The sequence below is a fragment of the Pelodiscus sinensis genome, chromosome 1 (genome assembly GCF_052426305.1).
Source record: "Pelodiscus sinensis isolate ZL-2025 chromosome 1, ASM5242630v1, whole genome shotgun sequence".
Classification (NCBI taxonomy): Eukaryota; Metazoa; Chordata; order Testudines; family Trionychidae; genus Pelodiscus; species Pelodiscus sinensis.
Genome location: NC_143052.1, coordinates 230,569,746 through 230,594,333, shown reverse-complemented (window position 1 = coordinate 230,594,333; position 24,588 = coordinate 230,569,746). Strand labels below are relative to the sequence as shown.

Sequence of the window (24,588 nt, the reverse complement as noted above, 5' to 3'; positions counted from 1 at the left end):
ACTTGTGTGGTTCATTACCAATTTACCAGTGACTAGATATGGGCTCACCAGACGGATCTTGCTTCTGGGGTAAGGGCATTGGACATCCAACCAGATTCTAAAACGGCTTCAATTATTCTAAATTTAGTATCTTACTGAGCCTTTGGTAACACCAGTTAATTTATTAAATGGGATTTTTCATCCCTAGTTCCCATTGAATAATTCAGGCTTCACTGGGACACCAGTCTGTCCTTACATTGCTTCAAATTATACTGTCAGCGCGAACAAACCCTTAACATCCTTAATTCTAGTCAAACATTTTACATTTACCTTCTGAGAAGGAGGAGAGGGCCAGAGCTGTCTCTCTGGAAGAAGTGGGTCAACTGATTAATATTAATGTAATGTCATATAGGTGCAGATTCAACTTGAGGATAATGTTATGTCATTTTCAGTGCTGTTGTAGGCTCTGGATAAGACAGTGTTTCTCAACCAATGGCATGAGTACCCCTAGGGGTACTTGAGAGAAGTCTGGGAGGGCGGGGGGGTACGTCAACAACTGACATTTGGAGAAAACTGAATTTTTGTTTGAAGTTTTATTTTTGTACTTTTTACACCCAAAAATTTCATCACCTGCCCAGCTATGATTAAATTGTTTAAACAAATGTGTTGCAATGGTAGAAAAAAAATGTGTGTCTGAAAACTGTAGGTACTGGGGGTACTTAAAGGTTGAGAAACACTGGGATAAGAGCCCCATCAGATGGGTAGAGTAATCGCCTATACTGAACCAATTTCATGCAGTGAAACTGAGACACAAATTGTGGAACACCCCAAGAGCTCTTCTTTCAGGCCAAAGGAGCTGGGCATAGCACTAAAGCTCATTGATTCTCACCGGAAATGGATCAACTAAAAGTTATTACCTCACCCACCTTGTCTCTCTCAAAGCCCTGCCATGAGGTTTAGCTGCCGCACCACAGCGCTAGACCACAACGTCGAGGCTGCGCCACATTCCAGTGTTGTGTCTGTGACGTCATGGCATGACAATAGGAAGACACCATGATGTCATAATGCTACTCGCTGTGACGCCATGCTGGGGTGGGGATGGAGGGAGCCGTAGTGCAATGCGGCGCCAGGACAGCATTTGCGGCCAGTTCTGGTGGCCGCGACCTCAAGGAGAGGCGTTCGCCGGGGTGTCTCCTCCCTTTCGGTGCCGCGGGGACGGGGGCTGTAAGGCGCGTCACCTACTGCGGCGGCTCCGGTGCCAGAGGCCGCCGAGCTCCGCCCCTCCCGGCAGCGGCGGTCGGGGTGGAGCTTATGCGGCTCGGGGCGGGTCCCGCAGAGAGGCTCCTGGGGCGGCGGGTTCGGGGCTGGCGGGAGAGACGCCAGCGCTGCGGAGCCGGGCATGAGGATGCCGCTGGCTACAGGCGCAGGGGAGGTGGGGGCCGCGCAGAGTCCCGGCCCCGCCGCCGTCTCCCTGGGCTTGAGCGTGGCTGTAGTGTCCAGCCTGGTGAACGGATCCACCTTCGTGCTGCAGAAGAAAGGCATCGTGCGGGCGAGAGGACGAGGTACGGAGGCTGCGGTGCCCGGCACGTCCCTGGCCTCCTCCCACCCGGAAAAAGCCAGCCCCTCTTTAACGCTTTGCATTATTTTCCGGCCCCCCTCCGGAAGCGTCCCTCACAGCCCAGAATGAGGATCTGCTTCTACTCGGCTGGTAGCCGCTCCACTGCAGACGGGATAGCCTAGCTTCCCCTCCCCCCCTTGCAACCTCATGCATAGCCCGGACTGATCTTCGCTTCTTCCCTTTCCAGAGCGTTTCCCCCTCCCCCCTCCAGCCTTTACTCCCCAGAGAGAAGGATCCTTTTTTGCGCCCCTCTCTCCTGATAACCTCTGGGTCCCTTCCTCAGCCCTTTCACGTAGTCGAGGGGAGGGGGGCAGGCTCTTTCTAATACTGCCATACAGCTGTAGAGCAGAGAGCAAAAGGGTTTCAGCCAGTCTGCTACTGCAGAACGGATCTGGCCTCAAGTCACCTATGAACTGTTACTTAAATTCTTCACCATGGTCCTTCATGTTCTTTCTGTTGAACCGTTTCTACCCATTTTTTGCTGGGCTCTGCTCCTTTTAATCTGATTGCTCCAGCGAGTCAGTAAGAAAAACTTTTTATAAAATGACTGGAGTGCAAGTTCTATAATTGGATTGCTGTGCATTGGCTAAAGGGGGGAAAGGGCCTGGGGATCTGCTAAGTAGTTTGGCTAAACGCTCCCCTCAGAATGATAGTAAAATAATGGCAATGGTGTGGGAGAGGAAAGAAGTCTGCTTATATTCAGGGAGAGAGGTTTGGGGTCTTTTCTGAGCCACCAAAAACAAATCTGTGGACTTTAGTTAGGTTCTGTTATCACATGCAGTGTAACTGTAGTTGTGTGAGTGGGTGAGAGATAAGGTGGGTGAGGTAATTTTATTGGACCAACTTCTGTTAGTGAGAGAGAGAGACATTTTGAGACCTATAAAGCTCCTCTTCAAATCTGGAAAAGCTACAGGCCCCAGTGCTGGACTGGGGGCCCCCTCCAACCACAGCTCTTCATGCCCTGAAGGCACAGCAGCATCCTGCTGAGTCTATTTAGTCCACAGGCTTTCTGCATCTTTCCTTATTGCCCATCCCCATGAGGAGGTAGGTGATGAGCAACTGGCATCTTTGGCAGTGGGGTTTTTGGGAAGGGTGGGGGCACAACAGCCTAGGTATCCAGTGGTGGGGTGACTGCAGCACCAGGGAAAGCAATGCCTTCCTTGGCCAAGTATACTTGCTGCCCTTGAGTAGTTTACCTCTGCAGTCATAGGACAAATAAAGGAGATTATGGCTTGTTATAAAAGTGTATAACACACTAAGTCTGGTGACACTATTAAGTCCATGATTTTTAGTGTCTAGCAGAGCTCATGGACTCACATTTGAAAGTGTGTAGGTTTCCTTTGTTGATGAAGACTGATAGGTGAGAGGTAGAGTGATTACTTTGTACAGCTATATCTCCACTCTTCAGTGATCAACACCCCTCACCACATGCCTTTCAAGATCCATGGATTTTATATATGGCTATTGCTACATGTAGTATACTTCATCCCATGCACTAAATGCCCCAATAACAATCTCATTGATGGAACCAGGTAATCACTAGGCTCTCAGATGAACTTACACAGGAAAGTGATAAAAGACCAAAACGCCCTATAACCTTAGGATGAACACTTTCACAATCACTCTGTCTGACCTGTTGGTCCTTGTGAACTCTACACTGAATGGTCCCTTAGAGCCGTGGTGTCCAACATGCTAGCCACTAGCCTCATGTGGCTATTTGACCATTTGAGTGTGGCTAGTTTGCTATAGCAGTAGCCACTATCATGTTTCAGAACTGGTTGAACGCCATAGCCATAAAGTATATGCTAATTACTTATGCTAAACTCTCTGTTCCATTTTTAGCTTTAAGATTCTTGGAGTACATTTCCCAGACCCCCAAGAAGAGCCCATTGTGTCTTGAAAGCTTTTCTTTCTCACCAACAGAAGTTGGTCCACTTTGATAGGAGAAGAAACACAAACCCCCAGCTTTTACTGAAAATAATTTGGGAGCCCACCCCTCTCTATCATGACATTAACTTGGGTTTGTCTACACTGCAACACTATTTTGAAATAACTAGCTCTATTCCAAAATATCTTAGTCCATGTCTACACAGCAGGCAGTTATTTCGAAATAGTGTCAAAATACTGTCAAGCTGGAGGATTTCTGTAACCCTCATTGTACAAAGCATAAGGGAAGTCAGAGGAAGAGTGCTCTATTTTGAAATAAGTGCTGTGTAGATTAGGGATGTACTAGTATAGTCGGTTAACCGATTAACTGACAAGCAAAAGCTTATAGGTTAATGCTGTAGACTACACACATTTCCCTCTCGCTCTGCTGTCAGTTAATTTTTTAGCAGGCTGGCTAGCAGCCTGGCTCAGTCTCGGCTCACACTGGGTCTGGGACCTACCATCACTGTGGCTCTGCATTTAAAGTGTATTAAGAGCCAGGCAGGCATAACTGCCAGTTTAGCAGAGGCAGCCACACAGGGTGACAGGCAGCCAGTCCATGAGGGGAGCTGGATTTTAAACTGGCTCCCCTCACAGACCAGCTCCCACGTAGCACCCTATGCTGCTCCCTCTGATACAGAGGCAGCAGCGCAGAGTGGCAGGGGGCTCCTCGGGAGTGGGACAGAAGCTCACTGGCTGCTGGACCTACCCCCAGGGACTACAGAATAGTCGAGTAACTGATAAGAATTCATGAGATTAATCGACTATTCAGTTAACCGATAGTTAACATCCCTAGTGTAGACACTCCCTATTTCAAAATAAGCTATTCCGAAATAAGATATGCAATTGACATAGCTCACTTTGCATAGCTTATTTCAAATTAAGCTCTGCAGAGTAGAAGCATCCTTAGACATTAAATTACTGAGGTTTTTCACCCATCTTGTATTTATCCCATATCAACTATTCAAAGCATAAAGCACCTGCAAGTGTTTTCATGCTTTTCTTTTAGGAGCAAGCAAGTAGGGTGGATGCAGAAGGTAAGCGACATGGAAAAAAATCCATTTCCTGATGTTAAGGAACTGACATCCTTGATTTGAATCTGCTTCCAGTCCTGTTACAAAATTTATTCAGTCTTGCTGCCTGAGCAACTTTATTGTGAAATAGAACACATGAAACTTCTTATTGTCTGGTGGATAGTAACATGATGAGTTGGTTTTTACGTTCACCCGTAAAGTTAAAATGTTTTATGTCAGAGCTCAATGGTTGGAGAGAACAGCAAGAAATAAATAATAAAATTCAGATATGATGTCAAACTGAAACAGTCGAGTCATCAGTGTACTTCTAAATAATTTTCACTTTGTGAAATTCTGTAACACCACTGGTCATCTCTGATTTTAAAACAAGCATTTGGCTTTCAATATTTTATGTACACTTGATAAGAGAGTTCTGTTATTGGCTAGAGAAAGATGTAAAAACTCTCTTCATACAGTTGTACCAATGAATCTTCATTCTGTTCTTTCACAGAATACAAATCAACAAACTTTTTTTTACTATATAAATGTGAGCCTTTATGTGAACTTAGTTTCTTGAGGTAAAAATGTAGCACAATAGATCATTGTGCTATTTAAACCCACTTAAATGATGATAGAAATCAACATGATTATTACAAGTTCACAATTTACGTAACTGTGTTCTGAAGTCACAGCTTTGTAAAGCATGATATTTTGCTAACAACATTTTTATACTTTGAATTTATCTGTGAGAAATTGCAAAAACTGTCTCTTTCCACCTAAATCTTTGCTTTGGAATTATTTTAAGAGGAAACTCATAGGCTTGACGCAGTCATTCTTTTGCATTTGTGTGAATATGTAGGGAGCTCTTATGTAAATTCAGAATACTGGAACATGTTAGGTATGACTTCCAGAATTTTTGTACATGACTGTTCTAGGACCAGCTCACGTTTCAAGACCATGCTATATCTGATGTGTTCCTGGGGACTCATTCAAGCATAACAAACAATTTGCAACAGCATTACTACCAGCTGACAGCCTGGCCCAACAAGTTTATTTGCATTTTCCACAATTGGCTCATTGTGGCATTTTAAGGCCCTGACACGGTGCTGCTTTGTAAACACAGGGTCCCCTCTCCCACAAAGAAAAGTAATCTTTGTTGGGCTGGATTTTTTTTTTCTTTCATGGATAAGTGACATTCATAGAAACACATTTTGGGAGTACAGTAAAACTCCATTGGTCCAGCATCCAATGCTCTGGCACTCCTGATGGTCCGGCACCATCGGGAATCTGGAAGTGCTCCGGGCAGCTGCACAATGGGAGCTGCTCTGCACCCGACTTCCCTGATTCAGCTGCTGCTGAAACTGACCAGCAGCTGAATAGGGTAAGCCGGGGGCAGAGCAGCTGGGGTGCTGCTGGGTTGGTCCTGTAGCGCCGCCCCTCGGGGCTGCGGGACCAACCCGGCAGCACCCCAGCTGCTCTGTCCCAGGTGTCCCCAAGAGCAGCTGGGGTGCTGCCGGGTTGGCCCCGTAGCGCCACCTCTTGGCACTGTCGGACCAACCTGGCAGCACCCCAGCTGCTCTGCTGCAGGCATCCCCAATTCAGCCGCTGCTGAAACTGACCAGCAGCAGCTGAATCGGGGACGCCTAGGGCAGTGCCGGACTATCAGAAGGGAGGGCTATGAGGGATCTGGGGTGGCATCCCCCCCACCCCACCCCAGACCCCTCATAGCCCCTTCTTCTGATAGGCCTAAAGGTGCCGGATTATTGGAAGTTGACTGTAACTTGTTTACAGCATTGTTGACCCTAATATAATTAAATTTCCATTTTGCTGTGTAGCTGGGACCTACCATGTTTAAAGAATTATGCTAAAGTCTTGAACTTTCTCATTCATGTAATTTAACATTTTTCACTAATGGTAATTGAATGATTATATATAAAATAACAGTGTCACAAAGTATATTGAAAAGTTACTTGTAACTGATTTTTCTTGGCAAAATTTGAGTGCCAACCTACTAAGGACAGCATTTCTTAATTGCTATATGCAAAATTAAGCTACAAAAGCCCAGTAAAATTAAGTAGCAAAAACATGAGGTATAGAATCCTAAAAGATTCTAGGCTAGTGTTCTCTCCATTTTAATGTATTGAGCTTGTTCTCTTGAATGGAAGGCAGAACTAACATAGTGCATGACATGATCCAAAACTCATTGAAGTCACAGTATGCTTTCCATTGATTTCAATATGTTTTGCATTAGGTCCATAATTGACAGTATGGTACTTAACTTGCCTCTTCAAGTTTTCGCTACATTAGTGAATTGAATCAGTAAGAGAGTATCAAACTGTGCTTGGAGAGGAAACATCAGTAGGGGGACACACTTTTGTGAAGTTAGTTTACTGGTATGGATGGTTTATGTAATTTTGTACAACTATTGAGATTTTTATATGCAGCAACAAAAATTTAAGAACTGATAAATTTGATACCCACGTGAAAGCTGGTCATACTCCTTACTGTCATTTTTTTTCTTATTTCAATTCCAGTGTAGTTTTAGCAGCCATTAGAGGCAGTCCCCCAGTTACGCGGATCTGACTTACGTCGGATCCATACTTACAAACGGGGCTTTTCTTGCCCCGGAGGATGCGGGCGGCGGGACCGCCCAGACGCGCCGCGGTCCCGCCACCCAGGTCCTCCGCAGCTTTGCTCCGAGTGTCCCTGGTCTGCAGACCACGGAAACGCGGAGCAAAGCCGCGGAGGACCCAGGCGGCGGCACCGCGGCACGACTCGGTCCCGCCGCCTGCGTCTCCATGGTCTGCTGGGGGGGGAGGGGCGGCGCAGCTTAGTGTTGCTCTGCCCCAGGCTTCCTGGAATCAGCCGCTGATCAGTTTCAGCAGCAGCTGACTTGGGGACACCTGGGGTAGAGCAGCTGGGGTGCTGCCGGGTTGGTCCCCGCAGCGTCGAGGTGCGGCGCTGCGGGGACCTACCCGGCAGCGCCCCAGCTGCTCTGTCCCAGGCGTCCAGATTCAGCTGCTGTTGAAACTGATCAGCGGCTGATTCCAGGAAGCCCGGGGCAGAGAAACTCTGCCTCTGGCTTCCTGTAGTCAGCTGCTGGTCAGTTTCAGCAGCGGCTGAATCTGGACACCAGTTCCGACTTAAATACAAATTCAACTTAAGTACAAACCTACAGTCCCTATCTTGTACATAACCCGGGGACTGCCTGTATTCTAGGAATCCCCGGAGTTAAATGTTATTGCTTTATGTTATTTGGGATTCTGAATTTTCAGCTGATGATAACATTGGTCCAATTTCTAGCAATTCTTGAGTGAGGTTCTGCTGAAGTAAGAGCAAAACAGAAGTATGGTCATAGAGGCAGGAAATAATAAACAGAATAATGTGGTGTTAATATCTGACACCTTGAAGACTATCACAGGTAAACACAAATGTCATGTTCCTTGAGAGTTTTCCTGGCGTCTAGCCTTGATAGTCTGCAGGATATTAGATCTTTAAATATGTAGTTATGTATTTTGGTCAGGCAGAAATTTATTTTTAAAAGATTTTCAATTTTTTTTGTTCTGGTTCAGGACTTAATATAATACATATGGACCTTGGACTTTTATAATTTTTATATTGATTTAGTTAGTATTCCATAATAGAAAAATGTATGATTTGTAAAATGTGTCCTGAAATATTAATCAAATTTTAAGACTATCACAACTCCCTAGCAAATTCTATACAGGCAGTCCCCGAGTTACGCGGATCCGACTTATGTCGGATCCGCAGTTACGAACGGGGCCATTCCTCTCCCTGGTCTCCAGCAGACCAGGGAGAGGAAGCAAAGCTGCAGAACACGTGGGCAGCGGACAGGGCTGTCCGCTGCCCACGCGCTCCGAGGCTTGGCTCTGCTTTGCCCCCGTCCCCCGTCCCCCTGGTCTGCAGACCAGGGGGACGGGGGGGGGGGGGCAAAGCAGAGCCAAGCCGCGGAGCGCCCGGCCAGCTGACAGCCCAGACGCGTCTGGGCTGTCAGCTGATCGCGCTCTCCGCGGCTTGGCTCTGCTTTGCTCTGCTTTGGCCCCCCCCGTCCCCCTGGTCTGCAGACCGGGGGGGGGGGGGGCAAAGCAGAGCCAAGCCGCAGAGTGTGCGATCAGCTGACAGCCCAGAAGCGTCTGGGCTGTCAGCTGGCCGGGCGTTCCGCGGCTTGGCTCTGCTTTGCCCCGTCCCCCGTCCCCCGTCCCCCTGGTCTGCAGACGGGGGGGGGGGGGGGGGCAAAGCAGAGCCAAGCCGCGGTCTGCAGACCAGGGGGTCGGGGGGGCAAAGCAGAGCCAAGCCGCGGAGGACGCGGCCAGCTGACAGCCCAGACGCGTCTGGGCTGTCCGCTGCCCGCGTGTTCCGCCGCTTTGCTCCCAGGACGCCTGGGGCAGAGCAGCTTGGGTGCTGCTGGGTTGGTCCAGTAGCGCCGAGGAGCGGCGGCGCTACTGGACCAACCCAGCAACACCCCAGCTGCTCTGCCCCAGGCGTCCCCAAGTCAGCCGCTGCTGAAACTGACCAGTGGCTGACTACAGGAAGCCCCTGCCCCGGGCTTCCTGGAATCAGCCGCTGATCAGTTTCAGCAGCAGCTGACTTGGGGATGCCTGGGGTTCTTAAGTTGAATCTGTATGTAAGTCAGAACTGGCGTCCAGATTCAGCCACTGTTGAAACTGATCAGTTTCAGCAGCGGCTGAATCTGGATGCCAGTTCCGACTTACATACAGATTCAACTTAAGAACAAACCTACAGTCCCTATCTTGTACGTAACCCGGGGACTGCCTGTATTAAAAATCTAAGATAAAATAGTAGATAAAAAATGCATAGTAATTGTCTGATGAAAATCCATAACAGTGGTCTGATGTTATAATGAAAATATATACACTTGAGATTAGTAGGCAGGTGAAGAACAGTCTGACATTTTCACCTATTTATTTGAAATCTAACATGTTCACATCCCAGAGAAGGTCTAGGTCAAATAGCCACAGGAGACTAAATGCTTGCCAAAAGTCTACACCCAAACATCTCTCACAGATTTCTCTGTATCTTAAATTTGTCCCAGAAAAACTGGCTTGTAGATTCTTTGTCTCTTACGCCAGATGTTTTGAAAGATAACCTATCTCTTAGTAATGAGCACAACATGTATAGGGAATAGAATCTTCAGACATATCTATAGATATTTCAAAGCTTCTTTTAATACAGGATGATGATGTTTCATGAGCACTTGAAGATGAATTTCTAATGATCCGATGTACCAAGAAAGAGTACCATGATTAGTTAGGACAGTCTGGAGCTAACATCAGAATTTTTTTCTAACTATGTGCAAGAGTGTATGAAAATAAATTTCTTAGTGTAGCTTTAATGTTGCTGTTTTATATGTTTTCCCAATACTACTCATCCACTCTTTTCTATGTTGCCTCTTCCAGGTACTTCATATTTAACAGATATAGTATGGTGGTCTGGTACTATTGCAAGTAAGTATCTTATGTTGTAAGGTAATGTAAAGAATGGAACAGCATAGATTGGATTTTAAATAGCCTGTATCATAGAGTTAGTTTTAGCACAGCTCATTAATCTTCACAGAGTTATCTTTTCTGCCAAAATGTAAGAACCTTTTAATGCTGAAACTATTAACACTCACCCAATAGCCTTACCTGTGATGCATCTGTGAATTGTGATAATTTATTTTTTTTAAAAGGCAAGTTAAATAAAAACTGTAGTTCCATAACATGCGGGTTTTGTCATATGTTAATTTTTAGATCAGAAAACACTTAGCCAACGTTTACCTTTAGTATTTTGTCATTTCAAACTTTGGCAGCTACAGTACTTTTTGTCATCTATTGCAAGAAGTAGGCTGCTGAATTCTAGGGAAGTGCTGGGTTTGAGACAAATACAGACCTCTGTGACCCTTACTCACACAAGTAGTTTTACTGAACACCCTGAATGAATTGGAGACTGTAGTCCAAGAAAAGATACAGAGTAGCTAGCATGTTTTGTTGTAAGGTCAGTCAGTGGGAAAGATTACGTCCTACCTTTGCACTTTAATCTAATCTTTCTGGGACTATTAGAATGACTGTGATACTGATCCTCAAATGTACAGGACTTGCCAATAGTCATTAGACTTTCATTAGTTGTGCCTCTATGTGGCTAGACAAGCAACGCATTCTCACCATTGCTCAATTCAAGTGGTGCAAAGGAAGTGGAAGCCAGCAGGTCTCTGGATAAGGAGTCTATTTGGGGAAGTCTGCAGCAAATGTAAAGCCAGTAGAGTGGCTCCTCTGTCCTCCAGAGTCAAAACTAATAATCTAACATCTTATAAAAATACTTTGGAAATGGTTAAGTAGAACAGTGGCTCTCAGCCTTTGCAGACTAGTGTATGCCTTTCAGGTATCTGATGTATCTTGTGCACTCCCAAATTTCACCTCACTTAAATTTATAAGAAAAAAAATATTAAAATGCATAAATGTCACAGCACACTGTTACTGAAAAATGGCGTAATTTCTTATTTTTACCATATAACTATGAAATAAATCAATTACAATATAAATATTATACTTAAGTTTCAGTGTATAGTATATAGAGCAATATAAATAAGTAATTGTCTGTATGAAATTTTGGTTTGTACTGGTTTTGTTAGTGCTTTTAGTGTAGCCTGTGGTAATACTAGGCAAATATGTAGGTGAGTGTGAAAGACCTCTGACTACCCCCAGGGGGATGTGTACCCTAGTTGACAACCACTGAACTAGAATTGTGTGGATTCAAAATTTCAGTCCAGTCACAAACAGCAAGAGCCAGATAGAACTGTGGAATCCAAAAAAGGGTGGATTTTTTTGTAATCTAGTAAATATCCAGAATGCCTTGGAGAAACCACAAGAGTTGATATCCTATACATTAGAAGTTGGCTGGTTTTGGATGACTAACAAAACCTTTGGGGACCATCAGTTTGTCTCCTACAAGGTTTATTCAAATAACTTGATTCCCTGATACAAAAAAGCAAGTTCACTTGCAACTGACAGTGTTAAATAAGAGCAGCTATTTTGGTGAAAACATCTAGACCCAGAAAAACACTACCATTAGGTTTTTTGGTGGTGGAACCCACAGGATTACTGCAGAAAGGAGAAGAGTTCAAATGCTATTGAGACAGATACATATAAATAGACGAATGGATAGATCTGTAATGTAAAGCTTGTAACAGGCAAGTGGTGGCAGCTACAAAAAGATGCTTTTCTGAGTGTGCTAGGTAAATGTCACTGACAGCATCCATGTGGTTTTCCAAGATAACATTGAAAATCTTGCACGTGTTTCCAGTGTTTGCAATGTGAATGTTTTGGTGTGCTTTGTCCAGCTAAAGAAACTTTATTAAAAATAGCCATGATGAGACCCTAAATGTCATCTACCAGAAGATGGTAAACCATTTTAAGCATCATGATGTTGTTTCCAAAGTAAGAAGCAGACTACAAACAGAAACGAACACCCCTCTTCCCTTTACAAATTAGTTGTAGTGGGACATTTTTTGCTCAGGGGAAGCACAGGTGTTGTCTCAGGCATACTGAAACATACTGGCTATGTCTACACTGGTGCAATCTTGCACCAGAGATATGCAAATAAGGCTAAGTGTGGAATATCGCCGAGCCTCATTTGCATATTGAATGAGCCGCCATTTTGTGGAAGAGGATCTTGCGCTAGAAGGAGCTGTCTATACTGCCCCTTCTTGCGCAAGAAAAACCCTCTTGCGCAATGCCGTTATTCCTGAAAATAATCAGCATAGCAGCATTGTGCAAGAGGGTTTTTCTTGCACAAGAAAGGACAGTGTAGACAGCTCCTTCTAGCGCAAGAGCCTCTTCTGCAAAAATGGCGGCTCATTAGGTATGCAAATGAGGCTCAGCAATATTCCACGCTTAGCCTCATTTGCATATTTCTGGTGCAAGATCGCGCCAGTGTAGACATAGCCACTGAGTACAGGATCTGCCGAAAAAGCTCCCCGCTGTCTGCAGAGCTGCGGCTACACTTTACTTTCACTTTCGACACTGAACCTGATCGGCACAGCATCGGAACGTGAGTATGCAAATGAAACCCGGGATATTTAAATCCCGGGCTCATTTGCACTTCCAAAGTGCTTGATTTGCATCCCTCTGTCAGCAGAGGGATGCAGTCTAGACGTAGCCATTGTCTCAAAGTTTTTGTCTGTTAATAGTAACTAATATCAAAGCTGTCCTATTGTAAGGTTGTGGAATCTCCATCACTGAAGATATTTAAGAACACGTTAAATAGACATCTATCAGGGATGATTTAGATGTTTGGTCCTGCCATGAGGGTAGGGGACTGGACTTGACCTCTTGGGTCCCTTCTAGTATTCTATGATGCTATGATTCTAAGATGGGCCAGCACTTCTAAAACTAGCCAATATTTTTATAATGCAGCTTTTAATGACATTTTCAATAGATGAAATATGAAACACGGTTGTTGGGTAGTGATGTGATCAATTTGGAATTCCATTTTTCAGTGTAAGACTGTGAGGAGCAGATTGTCAGCTAGTGTAAATTATTATAGTTCCATGGTGCATTACACTGATTGAAGATCTGCCTCCTGAATAGTGTATAGTGTACAGATTGTCCTGTACCTGTGCATTAATTTAGTATCTAATAGCTTTTAACAAAGTATTTGATATTTGAATATTTCTTGCACTTTCTACCCACTCGGTGGCTTCCTAACGTCTCTTGGTAAGACCGGTGTTGTTGTAGGGCACTACAACAAGATATATGTGGGATTCCAAATATCTCATGCTCTAGAACCTAGATCATGGGATGCCTAAATTCAGAACTCTTACATCAGGAAATGTACATGCATCCTTTGACAGGGTTCCAAATTCTCCATCTCAAGACTCTGTTCCCTACTTAATTATGTAAAATGATTGAAGAGAACATTAAGGAGCAGGATTATTGATGATGCTCTCTTGGTGCCGTCTCTTTTGCAAACAGCCTTTTTTTAAAATAATACTTAAAAAAATTAAACAGCTGGAAAAACTTGTTTTTGTATAACTGAAAAGTTATGGGTAGAACTAAACAGTTCAGTAATGGTTAAAAGTTCAGAGGGGTAGCTGTCTTAGTCTATATCTGCAAAAATGATGAGAAGTCCTGTGGCACCTGCGAGATTAACAGATTTATTTGGGCCATCTTTTGTGGGTAAAATCCACTTCAGTGGCACCTCATTTTTTGCAATTCAGTAATGTCCATCTTCCTGTCAGGTCATATGAGCCAGCATTATTGAGTAGCTTTTCATTATTCCTCTTTATTAAGGGATTTAAAAAACAAAAAACCTCTTTTGTGGTTCTCTTAACAGTGGCACTTGGCCAAATTGGAAATTTCTTGGCCTATACTGCAGTTCCAACTGTGTTAGTGACTCCTCTAGGAGCTCTTGGTGTTCCATTTGGGTAAGAATTGTATTTATTTATTTGAATGCTGTATTTCTTGCTAGTAGAATGTAGATTCTAAATAAAATCAGTGACCAGTGGCATTTCAGCAGGAAAACATCATGCTTATGGATTTTAGTTTCCCCTCACACTTTACTAAAATGTGAAATATATGTGATTAACTCATGTTATGCTCAGAAAGATGGTTAGTATTTAAATATCGACTTATCAACAACTAAGATAAAACAAAAGTTTGGTGCAATTTTGGTATTCTACAGGTTGGACCTCCCAAAACCGGGGCTTTCTGGTCCGGCAACCAGACCATGGATGTCCTGGACCAGAGAGTCATAGCTGGGACCCCAGTGGCAGGAGGGCCAGCAACTGGGAGCCTTGCTGGGCTAGGAGCCTGATGGAACTGGTGGCAGTATGGCTGGGGTTAGAACCAGGGCTGGAGGCCCAGTAGCACATCCGTGGCCAGGGATGCGGCAGCCTTTCAAGAGAGGGGGGCCATGGCAACTTGGCGGTGGTATTGGGGGTGCATGTGCAGCTGGGGCCAGTAGCAGGGGACCTCTGCTGGTGTGACAAATTCCCTCCAGTGGGCAGAGAAGGAGCAGGCGAGCAGAGGGATGACGGGGGAACAGAGGGGGACTAAACTGGCGCCCCACTAGTGTGGTGCCCGGGGGCAACTGCTCCCCCTACCCGTTCCCCCCTCACTATGCCACTGGAGAGTGTTTAGCCTATAATTGTTAAACCACCATAAAAGAATAATGCTATTTTAAAAGAAACAAAGCTGTACACTCCCTGACGTTTTCCCAGGTATTTACAGGTTCTGGTAATTGGTATATTATGCATTTGAATTGCACTGATCGTCTCCTTTAGTCTGTAAAATGTTTGCTGTTGGTGTCATGTCTTCCTTTGCCTTGAACAACGTTGATCGCAGAAAGTTAAACAAACAGTGCATTTTTTACATTTGGGCCATTTACTTGGCATTTGTTACCAAAAATCATTGGCACCTCATTACTGCTAGTGGGCCCTATGTGAAATGGATCAGTAGTCTCCCACCAGATTGCAGTAGATAGGTATCTGCCTCACGGTTGGCCTGGCTCCCTTGTGCTGTCAGATAAGAGGTCAAAAGTTGAATGAATATAAAGACTGAATTTATCTTTTACCTTGCTCCCCTGTCCTGGGTCAGGGCTGAAGCATATAAATGGACTACATAAAGGCTATTTTTGGAAGTAAACAAACGGATGACATTAGTTACCTAACTAAGGTATGTTTGTTAAGAGAATTAATAATTTAGGTTAATTTCAATTTTCTGTCACTTTGTGAAAGGTCCATTTTAGCTTCTTACTTACTGAAAGAAAAACTCAACATTCTTGGCAAGTTGGGATGTCTGCTGAGCTGTGCTGGGTCTGTTGTTCTCATAATCCATTCCCCAAAATCTGAGAGTGTAACAACTCAGGCTGAGCTTGAAGAGAAGCTTACAAATCCAGGTACTTCATTCTCTTAAAGAATTATTATAGCATTGTCCAGGAACACTTATTTGAAAGGAACAGTTGCCTCACCAAAAGCAGCAACATTGGTGGTATTAAGGCTTCTGAATTCCTAGGCAAATCTACTATGTATTTGAGAGAGTTTGTGTGGTTGTGTATCCATCCGTTCGTCTTTGAGTCTGTTCAAAACCTCCTAAATGGTAAGAGCTAGGCCCACCAAATTTGGTATGCAGCTTCTTCTTATCATAACTTAAAGCAATGTCAGGGTTTGGTTGTGTCAGGACAACAAGATGTGTATCGAATGCAATTGTTTCTCATCAGATGAAAAGGGAGGGCTGTGATAGCAGGGACAGTTATAGTCCAGAAAGACCACAGGGGGCAGCAAGTAAATTTGCTCCCACTACCCCAACAGCTTCAGGCCAGCTCATTTCAAGGGGTTCTAATTAAAAATAGAATCTTTGTGGGTAACATCCTTTCACTTCTTGTTGCCTTATTATAAAATAGCTTTAAGGCCTAATAGGTTCTGTTTCAATGGTCAAGTTCATGTTTGCTTTTGCACACTGGAGGCATAATAAGAATGTACCAATAAAACATCTTGGGAAGTTTCTTTTTTCTTGCTATTCATTGGACTGACTTGCTTGTAAATCTTTCCTTACCTGCGAGGAGTTTGGCATATTCTCTGTGCTGCATGGATGCCTAAGCCACTTTAATTTTTCTCTTGTAATTGCTAAATTGGAAACTATTTAACATTTTCAGTTTCACTGAAACTCAAACCTAAAGTATACCTACAATTATTAGTAAATAATATTGTTGTACATTTAGTAGTCCAACCAGATCAAAATTAACTACTTGAATTGTGTTACTCATACCATTGACCTCAATGGAACTTAAGTATGTGCTTAGCTATTTTGTGGATTCAGGCCATAATGAATGTGGTTATATCACAACCCTTCTTCATAGGGGCTTTTAATAGAAATATAATATCAGCTTTAAAAAAAATCTTTAAATCCAATTATAATATGAAACAGTTGGTATTCACACATTATTTGATTTACACAAAAAGGATAAGAATGGCAACTATCATAGTTATACATTGATTTAACCCATTTAAAAGGGTTTTGTTCTTTATTTGATATGAGATCCTCAGCGTAGTGTATTTATCATTATGCATTACCTTGTTTAAGTTCCTGATTGAGCCTTTACAAATCTGTAATAAATTATCCTGTGGCAAAAGTTCTACCTTTCTATTAATAAGTCATTATCTTCTTTTCTTTGTTTTTTCAGTGTTTGTGGGCTACCTCTGCATAGTACTTCTCATGCTTCTCCTGCTTATCTTCTGGATAGCACCAGCTCATGGACCCACTAATATTATGGTTTACATCAGTATTTGCTCACTGTTGGGCAGTTTTACTGTGCCCAGCACAAAAGGCATTGGGCTGGCTGCTCAAGATATCTTTCACAATAATCCATCAAGTCAAAGAGCCCTGTATCTCTGCTTGGTTCTTCTGACAGTGTTAGGATGTAGCATCATCATTCAGTTCAAGTACATCAATAAGGCACTGGAATGTTTTGACTCGTCTGTGTTTGGTGCTATCTACTATGTTGTGTTCACCACTTTAGTCCTGCTGGCCTCTGCCATCCTTTTCAGGGAATGGAGTAATGTAGGGGTGGTTGATTTCTTGGGGATGGCTTGTGGATTCACCACTGTGTCAATTGGAATTGTTCTTATACAAGTCTTCAAGGAGTTCAACTTCAATATTGGGGATTTGAATAAACCTAATATGAAGACAGATTAAAATCATATTTGAGGGGAACTGGATGGCTCGGAGAATGATACAGAGCCTTCCATTTCTAGGTCACTGACACAAATATGATTGAGATTGGCAATTGCTACCCTCGGAAGAGTGGTGGCTTGTGTGAAAAGGATTGGTGGCCATCATCCAGTTTTAAAGGACAGTTGTTCACATACCCCAAATCACCATAAGTTGACATTAAGCAGTATCATTGCTGACTGCCTCAGCAGAAAGGCTAAAGAATGACTCAGCATAGAGACTGAAGTATCTCCTTGCTCCAAAAAGTTGGTCCATCCAGAAAAGGTTTGGCGACATTCTGGCAGATGAGTTTAGGAAATCTTATGGGCAGAGAACATCAGTTTCCAATGTGCTCAATCTGGTACCTTTCATGAGTGGTGTATGCCCTATAAAAATATTGCTAACAAATTCAACATTTCTGTTAATTTCCTTAAAATATCAATGTATTCATAGTCCTGGCTGTGAATTGTTAAACAAACATTGATTGAATTGTGGACTACAGGTCTGTCTGTTTTACGATAACTGCCTCCAAAATGTGGACTGACATAGATGAATGCACTGGAGGAGAAGGGTTCAAGTCATTGGTATTGTGTAGTGCATCTGACCCTTAAAATCTTCCACTAATCACTTGCCAACTGCAGCTAGCTCAGCGATGCAGCTGAAACTAGCAGCCTGATTACAGGTATATATTTTTCTCATAACTCTTAAGTGCATGAAGACATACAGCATTCATCCAAGAGCTCTTGTTAATTAATGGACAGGAAGAGTGTGAAAGACATGGATGTGATGCATAATATTCCTGTATACATAGTAGGTTTTCCAGTGCCTTTGTAATCTAAAAATATCATTTAATTTGAATGTGTTTGTTTCTGACGGCCTGGATCAGGTTAGAATAATCTAGTTTTGTTGCTAATATTTGGCTGTACTCAAATTATAAGCGTATAAAGCAGACAGAAAGGTCAGAATATCTTTGGAAAGATGTACAAGGCTGAAGTCAATGCTAAGGTGCTTTAGTGGCTTCTGCAAACATCTGTAATCATAATGAGAGTAACTGATAAGAGGTCTGCTTACAGCAATCCAGGATATGTAGAATCCACTTCTATAACAAAATTTAGGAAACTATTTAATGAAGTAGCTAATTGACAAAACATATTCAGAGCAGGATAAATAAATGAACTTATGTCACTATGTTGCCTATTATGAAATCAGGCTGTGAACGGGTGTTGTTGTGAGCAAAAAGTTTTGAGAGAAGCACAGGTGTGAGATTTCTTGATTAATTCAGAAGAAAGGTGGGTACAATTATGATTCATAGGAAAGCAGAGTTGAGTAACTCAGTATTTCATAGCTGTGTTGTTGTACAGCAGTATTATTTTAAAGGCTTGTGCAAGTGTCTCAAGACATGGTATGAGTGATTATGAATTGATTGGTTTAGATGACCTGGATTACAGTGTATTAATGTGTAGAAGGAAGAAATTATTGATATTCACTGATATTTAGAAGAGTGTATTGTTCTTGTCTTTAGGGTGAAATAATTTTCATGGTATAATGTAATCAGTGATGATGATAAACCATGTCATTGGAAGAATATACCAAAAGCTTGCAAATAAGTAAGAAATTATTTTATTTTAAGTTTGGAGATAGAAGTAAACTTGCATCTACTAGGGGCAGGAGTACCTGGCAGTCCAGAGTGTCCCATAAGAGAAAACGGGGGATGCGAGAAACCATGTCAGAAGGTTACAAATGTTAGTCTATAACAGGGCTGGGCAAAATATCCGTCAAGCCACCGGATCTGGCCGTTGAGAGCCTCAGCTGGCTCCCTACCTGTCCCATCCCTGCTCAGCACACAGAAAAGCTGGCTGCTGTGGGGCCATGTGCTTCTGTGAATACTGAAAGCCTGGTGGAAGGGGCAGAGGTGTCTCTCATTGCTCCTACCCCTAGTAGCTCCTATTGGCCGGTTTCCAGTCAATAGCTGCTGCCTGTTTGCAGGACAGGAAACATATGAAGTGCCTCTCCCACCTCATACCCCGGGCTCACAGTGTTTGTGGCCGCAAACGTGGCCTCTGTAGCTGCAGTGAGCAGTACAGGAGTGTGGATGGCAGGGACCTTGGTTAAGGAACCTGGTCTGCTGGCTGGGAGCTGCCCATGTAAAGTCTCCCAGTCACAGCCTGCCTCTGGCACCTCAGCCCCTCCCTCCCCCAACCTTCTGTCCCTCCTCCTACTCCCCTACCCCATGTAACCCAAACCTTCTGCACCCCTGCTCCAGCCTCCATACATCTTCCCAGACCTTGCACCTTGCACCCCAAATTTACAGTCCCTGGTAACAGCCCTAATCCCTGCACCCCTTCCTGCACTCCTGCTCTAGGTTACAACCCCCTCCCAGACCCTGCATTCCCTCCTCTTACACCACTCCCCCAGGCCAGAATCCTCTCCTACACCCACATATCTCCCAGACCCTGCACCCCAATCCCCCGTCTCAGATCACAACCCAAACCCCTGCACCCCTACACCAGATCACACACTCCTCCCTGACCCTGCACCTCCTCCCCTACCCTCCCATACCACAGTTCGCTGCCCCGGGTCACAGTTCCCTCTTTCACCCAAACTCCGTCCCAGATCCTACACCCCAATCCCTCACCCTGAGCTTCCTTCTACTGCCAACTTCCATCCCAAACCCCCCTGCACCTCCTTCATTAATATAATAGAAAAGTGCAGCCCTTGACCACTTACCAAATTCTTGGAGTGGCTCCCCCATCAAAAATTATTGCCCACCACTGGTCTATAACAAGATCAAGAACAGTATCGCATAGTTAAGTTCATGGGTCACTGTGAATAATGCAAACCTTGTCTATTTAGAGACACAATGTTGCTAACTCAATAATTGGTGTTTTGTTTTAAAACTGTAGCTCACCAGAGTCATGTGATTACTTAAGACTCTCCGCCTTTGATTTAAGAGAGAAGTAAGTTGCTAGTCCTCAGTTACAGAGAAAATCATGAAAATGCAACCTCAGGAAACACTAAAGACTCAAAGGCAAATAAAAAGAACCCCAGATATAGTATTTTTAAAACAGTGTCATGGTTTTTGGAGGACTGACGTAACTTTTGAGTCATATCTCATCCTAGTCCTTATTTGGCCAGGTATGTTTGCTTATTTAAGTTTTACTTTATTAAAAAATGCCTATCCGTGTATGCTAGGTGCTTATGCAAATTTTAAAATTATAAAATCCCAAACCAACAAAACTACCCAGTCACAGCAACCTCTTTCTACATCTCAAAAGCAAGTTGTTATAGGCAGACTCTACAAAGGAGAAGACTGAAATGCAGATGTATTCTTTGGCCTTCTGATCATCCATGGAGCTGATAAATTTCTTCAAGAATGTTCTTCTTCTCCCTAGCTCCTCATCCATGTGCTGAACTTCCTGAAATGTACTTATATTTTTAAACATCAAGGTGCCAAAAGCCAACACACATAAGGAAAAGCATTTCAAGTGGCCTTGCACATCATTACAGTCTTTTACATCATGGAGGATAAATGAAAACATTTATGTTTGCTACTTTTTGTTCAGCAAAGAGCAGTGTTCTTTTTATTTCCTCTAACTGGAACTGGCTCAATTCTAACTTTAAAAGTGTCTTGACATTGTCTGTATTAACAAGGAGTCCCGTGGGCACCTTAAAGACTAACCAATTTTAGGCATAAGCTTTTGTGGGTAAAATCCACTTTGTCAGATGCATTCATCATACCCACGAAAGCTTATGCCTAAATAAATCAATTAGTCTTTAAGGTGCCACAGGACTCCTTGGTTTGTTCGATTTTTTGCAGTCACAAACTAACAGTACCCATCTGAGAGTAGTCTGTATTGTCACTGTTGATGTGATTCTTTCTTCCTTTCCCCTTATCCCAAACCTCTTATATTTTCTGGGTCTTTTCACATTGCTTCTCTGGTTTAAAAAAATTGCACTGTTGAAGTGAATCGTCAGATCTTCTCTTTTCCTCCCCTCAAGGCAGGGGAGCACCTTTGAATAATATGTCTGAGTACCATCATCTCAGGAAGAAAATAGTTGTCTCCTGAGCTTTGATCTTCCTTTTCCTGCCCCCCCCCCTCCTTTTTTTCCCCCCAAGTTGCTTCATAAATTATTAATATTGGTAGCCAAGAGCCAGATTACTTAAAATTTGATTCTAAAGCAGCAATGACAGAAGCTATAAAGTGAAGTGATTATACTGATGGGATGCATTAAAATATATTTATTCCCATGATGAAAAGTTTCATAGTGTCTGTCTTCTGTTAAATCCGTCAGACATACACATGCTCTTAATCTGTTGAAAATACATTTTGAGACTTGTTAGTCATGCAAAATCTGAAGGATTGACATGTGTAGGCCCCATCATTATTAGTAGGTATTACCCATATAAATACCCCAAACATCCAACAGAAGAATAGATCCATTTTGATACAACCAAAAATGTTTTTTTCCTAAACTCTAAATATCTGTGTATAAAAAGCAAAATGTCTAAAGAAGATAACTATTGTACTAATTATCCAGGATACTGTATGGTGTAAATAAAGCCTATTTATTAGTTACCTGAAACTAATATGAATAAGAATTTCATATGCACTTCAACAAGTGATGCTTCCTAATAATAATTTAATAATTTTGGTTTATACTGAATGTACATGTATTTTTTTCTGACGTAACTAGCACTGACGGTGAAAGCACTGGATTTTGTTTGTTTAAAATAATGGAAGCTGTAAGCTTTACTTTTGCTTTTTTATTTTAAAATAAAATTTTATTTTTTTACTAGAAAGATTTAAAGAAAATAAATACAGGGACCTCAAACTGCAATGCACTGATCATTGGGTTTTTGTTCACATGATGTACCACTTTCACCTTTTTACTTAAACATAGGATATTGTAATACTTCCTCTACAGTCCTTAGAGAGTGTAATCTACATATAACTGCTGAAGTTTATTACTGAAACAAATTTATATCTAATTATACTTAACTTCCTGCTTTCAAGGAGATTAGTCTTTGTAATTAACTCTTGGGGTTCAGGAAATATGGGATTTAAGTACTGCAGAATGTGTTTATGCATATAGCATTAGCACCAATAATGTTAAGAGCTCTAGAACTCTTAGTGCCAAAGTATTTCATACAGCAGTATTCAAACTGAAAGATTGCAAAGGGTGAAAATTAGGAAATGGAAAGTCCAGAATACTTTTCAAAGTTGAGGGAAAATGCTTTTCAATAATTAAAAGTTTGTATTTTTTTCCATTCATATTGTTTGCAATATGTGAGGGGAAATGTTATACAGAAGGGATAATCTTGAGCTATTTTTAAATGAGAAAATTCTTCCTTTTACTTTTTTTTTTGTATGTATGTGTGTTAATTTTAATGGAATTTGGAAAAATGGATGGGAACAAATATACAGTGTCAGACCTTTGGTTACTTAAACTACTGCAATATAGTTACTACTGGTAAAATGAAAATGAACTATTTTAGCTTCTTAATTATGTGTATATAGATTTGTTAATCGCTTACAAGTCTAGCTTACTATCTTTGCTTATAGGCATGTTGTATTTGCCTTGTATACATTATAAAAGGCTATTTATTAAGGTTTCCAATATATAATCTATTTATTAATCTCTAACATTTTAAAATAAATGACTTATTTCTAGCTCACTACTTGTTTTGTGACTTTTTTCTGCTTTGCTCTTTATCATAAAGAAAATACTCTGTTTCACACAGGCTTAGCTACCATAGGACCTAATCCTGACACATGAACCAGAAGTATTTCTTTTGTTTATCCACAAAACTCAGAGTCCTGCTGCCTTGAATAATGGTAGATGTTCTTTTCCTATGGAAGAAGAATCGTGTGAATGATTGAATTAAGCATACACTGACAACCGGGGTCAAGGCTTTAACATGTTAATACCATTTCAGTTTGTTTACATGTGAGATGAATATTTTTCTTAAGATACAAATACCTGTTGGGGCTGGAAGTCTTTTGCAAACTCTTTATCTCAAATGTCATTATCTACTCTGTCCATACATTTCTATATTTTGACTAGTTGTTTAGCACTGTACACCTCTCTAACCCCACTGTTGAATGAGTGTCAGCAAGTCAACAGAAAACACTTGGAAAATTATTCAGGCTGTCCATTAAATTCTGCCTTCAGTTAGACCTAGTGCTATAGTGAAATGGGCATCACTTTTGAGTGTCACTGTTATGTTATTACATCTAATGGTGTGCAGACTAACCAAAGTGAGAGTATCAAATGTATCTTTCTGAGTGCAGGATTTATGAGCAGGAATAATTAATGCTGTATTAGCTTATTTACCTGTTTTGAAGAGGTTATGCCATTGTTGCTTCAAATCAGAATTGGGATAATTTTTAAAAGGAAAAAGGCATCGTGTGAAAGAGGATAATTTGTAGTGAATAACAATTAATGTCAATACTCTGGACCATGAACCCAGGCTCCATTTTATATTTAAAAGTTGCAATGATATTCCCTCAAATGTGATAAGATATAAAGTCTAAAAGGTTATACAAGCTGATACTTCTCTTCCCACATGCATGATTACTGAATCTTTTAAATAGGAAATAATATAGAGGGCACCTACTTTAGGTATTTTTATATGAGGAAACTTCAGATCTGTAATTCTCCACTGAAGCAGCAGCTCTCTGAGTGCACTAAGCTTTAATATAGAAATGGAGCAGCAGGTATTTTATATAGCCCTGTGTTCCAAACAGCTGTGTCCTGTCTACCGTACAGCTTTGCTCCCATGATTGCTTATCACTGGCAGAGTTGCACTGGAGGAAAATTACCTCAGTTTAGACAAATTCTTAGGAGTTCTATATAGAATATTTGGGGTGGGAGCTGTCAGGTAACACCCCAAAATTTGGCAGTCAACACCTCTTACCAAAAACATTTCCAAAAAAAAGAGCTACATCAATCTCAAGGTGGCGTTCCAGCTCTAGGTGAGACTATGGCATTTATCAGTATGTACAGGCAGTCCCCGGGTTACGTACAAGATAGGGACTGTAGGTTTGTTCTTAAGTTGAATTTGTATGTAAGTCAGAACTGGTACATATTGTAGGGGAAACTCTAGCCAAACATTTCTCCAGAGCTCAGTTTTATTCTCCCACACCTCACTTCCCTCAGTCCTTTATTCTCAAGCTGAGGTGTCTGCTGAGAAAAGCTGCTCTGCGTCTCCCTGGTCTGCTGGGGGGGGGGGGGGGGGCGCTAGCTTCACGTCTCTCTGGTCTGCTGGGGGGGAAGCAGCTAGTGGGGGGTTGCCTCACCCCGTTTGTAAGTAGGGATCCGATGT

General features: G+C 42.4%; 1 protein-coding gene across 2 annotated transcripts; it reads left to right on the top strand.

The window, feature by feature from the left end:
- Nucleotides 1-1,079: 1,079 nt before the first annotated feature.
- NIPA1 (NIPA magnesium transporter 1) lies at nucleotides 1,080-22,938 on the top strand. 2 transcript variants are annotated; one of them, XR_016348412.1, is made up of 6 exons: nucleotides 1,080-1,541; nucleotides 9,975-10,022; nucleotides 13,888-13,978; nucleotides 15,290-15,450; nucleotides 16,735-18,868; nucleotides 20,165-22,938. XR_016348412.1 is itself a non-coding variant. In XM_089775369.1 (5 exons), exons 1-5 carry the CDS (start codon nucleotides 1,379-1,381, stop codon nucleotides 17,244-17,246), a joined length of 975 nt encoding a protein of 324 aa, XP_089631495.1. In that variant the 5' UTR covers nucleotides 1,080-1,378; the 3' UTR covers nucleotides 17,247-22,938. The 2 variants fall into 2 exon arrangements, 1 of the variants encoding a protein (XP_089631495.1); XM_089775369.1 differs by having other exon boundaries at nucleotides 16,735-22,938.
- The last annotated feature ends 1,650 nt before the right edge of the window (nucleotides 22,939-24,588 follow it).

What these genes read in the sequence shown, in the direction of transcription:
- NIPA1 (XM_089775369.1), top strand. Translation starts at nt 1,379, where the DNA reads ATGAGGATGCCGCTGGCTACAGGCGCAGGGGAGGTGGGGGCCGCGCAG. An exon ending in CGTGCGGGCGAGAGGACGAG is followed by an intron (nt 1,542 to 9,974) that starts GTACGGAGGCTG and finishes TGCCTCTTCCAG; the next exon opens with GTACTTCATATTTAACAGAT. An exon ending in AGAGAAGCTTACAAATCCAG is followed by an intron (nt 15,451 to 16,734) that starts GTACTTCATTCT and finishes TTGTTTTTTCAG; the next exon opens with TGTTTGTGGGCTACCTCTGC.